General features: G+C 61.0%; 1 protein-coding gene across 1 annotated transcript in view; it reads right to left on the bottom strand.

Annotated features, from left to right (window-relative positions):
* The window catches only part of SLC12A7 (solute carrier family 12 (potassium/chloride transporter), member 7), a 41,053-nt gene that overhangs the window by 14,777 nt on the left and 23,009 nt on the right, over positions 1-3,267 (bottom strand). Inside the window, exon 17 of the mRNA XM_011964744.1 lies at positions 5-213. Coding sequence (XP_011820134.1) covers positions 5-213 — 209 coding nt within the window. The remainder of the gene's footprint in view (positions 1-4; positions 214-3,267) is intronic.

The following is a 3,267-nucleotide window of genomic DNA, read 5'->3' as shown; positions in this document are numbered from 1 at the left end:
CCACCAGCCACACCTACCCACAAAGTTCTTCCAGGAGAAGGGGTTGTCCTCCTGCTTCCAGGACGCAGGCCAGGCCATGAGCACTGTGTTGTGCTTCAGGCCGCCCAGGCCGGCCGACTGGATCAGGTGGGACATGCCGTCCCGCAGGCTGGACGAGACCACCAGCTGGCAGAAACCCTTGGCCTTCTCTGCACTCATCAGGGACCGTATGTTCTGTGGGAGACAGGACAAGTTAGTGCTACGGCCCCCAAGAAGGAGCGGGGCGCACAGACCCACATCCACCACCCACGGTGGCCAGAGCACCCCCACCAGCTCCGTGGACCCAGCAGGAGGGAAGGCCCGAAAGCTCAGTGGTGTGCTGCGGTGCTCCAGGCCGCTGTGTGCGTGTGCGTGTGCGTGTGGGTGTGCGTGTGTGTGCACGCGTGCTCACACACTGGGGAGAGACACACGGAGCAGGTGCGACTGATGCATGTGCAGGTGATGTGGAGGGCTGCTCTGGGCACACAACGCCAGGCAGTTCTCTGAGGTGATCCACAGCATCCTAGACCCACCCGCCATTTCACTTGGATTCTCTGGGCCAGATTCATACACCTGGTGCCTCAGAAACACCCGAAAAAGGGTCAAATTAGCAACTCTTTAAAGAGAGGCCGTGAGGTCCAGGATGAAGCAACCCTAAGAGCAATGGCAGTGGGGAGGGTCACTGCTGTGTGCAGTCTCCTCCCGGGGTCGGGGGTCACTGCTGTGTGCAGTCTCCTCCCGGGGTGTGGGGGGATCACTGCTGTGTGCAGTCTCCTCCTGGCGGGGTCGGGGGTCACTGCTGTGTGCAGTCTCCTCCCGGGGTCACTGCTGTGTGCAGTCTCCTCCCAGGGTCAGGGGTCACTGCTGTGTGCAGTCTCCTCCCGGGGTCGGGGGTCACTGCTGTGTGCAGTCTCCTCCCGGGGTGTGGGGGTCACTGCTGTGTGCAGTCTCCTCCCGGGGGGGGTGGGGGTCACTGCTGTGTGTAGTCTCCTCCTGGGGGTGTCTGAGTGGCTCGACTCCATGGGGGGGCTGCACAAGCGTGGCCGAGGGACTGCCACGCACTAAAGCCACACGTGTGTGGACACAGGCCTTCCACCCTCTGATCTTCGGGCAACCTCAAGCCCTGGAACCCCAGAGCCTGCCCTGCTGGGCCTCAGCCTCGTGTGGTACCAGTGGCACCTTCCCGCCTGATTCTCCCTTTTGGAGCAAACATGCCTCTCCCGGACTGTCCCCTGCCGCGTTCTGGGATAACCGCTTCCTTGCTTGCACAGATCTACAGAGAGAGCAGTTCTGTCCAGCATGGACCAGATCCCACATTTCACTGGCTTCTGGTTTGGATGCTTAGAGGATGAGATTTGGGAGCTCTGAGCGATGAGATTTACATGAGACTTGGGACTCAGCTGGTCTGTGCAGGGCTGAGACTTCGGGAGACGCTAGGATGGGGTGAACACACTGTACACGTGTATCAGATATGAATTTTAGGGCCCAGAGCACAATTGCAGTGGGTTGAATGGTGGCCCCCAAAAAGAGGATACCCACATCCCGGCCCCAGGAACCTGAGAATGCGAGCTTATTTGAAAAAACTGTCTCTGTGGATGTATTGAAGAACCCTGTAATTAAGTGATGATCTTGAGAGAGCATCCTGGGTCAGAGTTGGGCCCTGAAGCCACTGACAAATGACCTTACAGGATGAAGGCAGGACGAGCTCTCAGACTGGGAGGAGGCGGCTTCATGCAGGCATGGACAGAGGCAGAGTGACTGGCGCCCAGGGTCGCCTTGGGGCCACAGGAGCTGGAGGAGGCGGGATCCTCCCAGGAGACTCTGGAGGCAGCGTGGCCTGTGGTCTCCTTCATCTCAGACTCCCGGGCTCCAGAACTGGGAGAGAATAGACGCCCTTTGCTGTGAGCCGTGTGGTCTCTGTCCCATCACGGCAGCCCCGGACCACTCAGGGACCAGAGCCACCACCTGCCTCCTTTGCCGAGATTCCAGTGGCCCCTATGTCAGCCTGACTGGTGTCCTCACCCCCTACCCTGGCTCACACCTAGAGCTCCACCAGCCCTTCATACACAAAACAACACCCAATGTTCTCCCACAGCCCCGCTCCTCCTCAGGCACCCCTCGCCCACACCCTGCTCTCCAGACACCTCCACCTTCTGCCCAGCTGCCTGGGGCAAGACGGGACAGGGTGCAGGGCCAGCAGATATGCTCCTCTTTGAGACTTTTGCTTAGGTCAGGAAAGGCCTGAACATGTTACCCCCAAGGGGCGCCAGCCAGCGAGCAGAGGCAGGGGCCCCAGCGAGGCAGAGCCAGCTGGAGGCAGAGGCTGTGGGGTGGACACAGCGGCCCCTGGGCAGGAAGGCGCCGGGAAGCACCCGCATCAGGGGTCACGTGGGAAGACGGCAGGAAGCACGGCTATTTCAGCAAAGGCTGCACAGCGGCCTCTTTATGCGGCTGTTTCTCATCCCCACGAGACCCCTCTGCAGGGCAATTCAGGCTCTCTGTTCCTGGGCCCCCATCTGGCCGGAGACCAGAGCCCAGGGAAAGCGCTGTTCAGGATCAGCCAAGTTTGGACGCAGCCACTGGAGGGGCCCTGAGAGTCTCCAAGTGCTGGAGCCACGTCACGGGGGCCACTTCCCACAGGACCGGCTGCTGTGTTCACCCCACGTGCTGGCTCCGAGGAGTCGGAGCTGGGGATCTCCCCTCTCCTCCGGCCTCACGGCTGGGAAAACCACCTTGCAGAACTGCAGCATTTCAGGAGGACGCGGCACTGCCCTGGCCTGGCAGGAACTCAGCACTGTGTCGGGGGGCCCTGTTACTACAAGTCCCCGCACCAGCCCGGCGCGGCAGCCAGAGGCCTCCGTGCAGACAGACCTCAACCCGGAGGGCAGCGGGCCCTTTACAAGCGGGGAGCAAGAACGCCAGCGCCTTAGGACCCCTTTCGTGCCAATCAGTGACACACAGAACCGAGCACAAGGGCATGCGTGAGCCTCTGGCGACTGCATGAGTCACGAAGCCGCACGCTTCTCAGAGAAAACTCTATGCTTTACAGACTTGCTCAGGCCGGGCGCGGTGGCTCACACCTGTAATCCCAGCACTGTGGGAGGCCGAAGCAGACGAATCACTGGAGCTCAGGAGTTCGAGACCAGCCTGGCCACCATGGCGAAACCCCATCTCTACTAAAAGTACAAAAATGAGCCGGGCGTGGTGGTGGGCACCTGTAATCCCAGCTACTTGGAAGGCTGAGGCAGG

The sequence above is a fragment of the Mandrillus leucophaeus genome, unplaced genomic scaffold (genome assembly GCF_000951045.1).
Source record: "Mandrillus leucophaeus isolate KB7577 unplaced genomic scaffold, Mleu.le_1.0 Scaffold702, whole genome shotgun sequence".
NCBI lineage: Eukaryota > Metazoa > Chordata > Mammalia > Primates > Cercopithecidae > Mandrillus > Mandrillus leucophaeus.
Note: the sequence above shows the minus strand (reverse complement) of the source record. Positions and strands in the feature narration are given on the sequence as shown.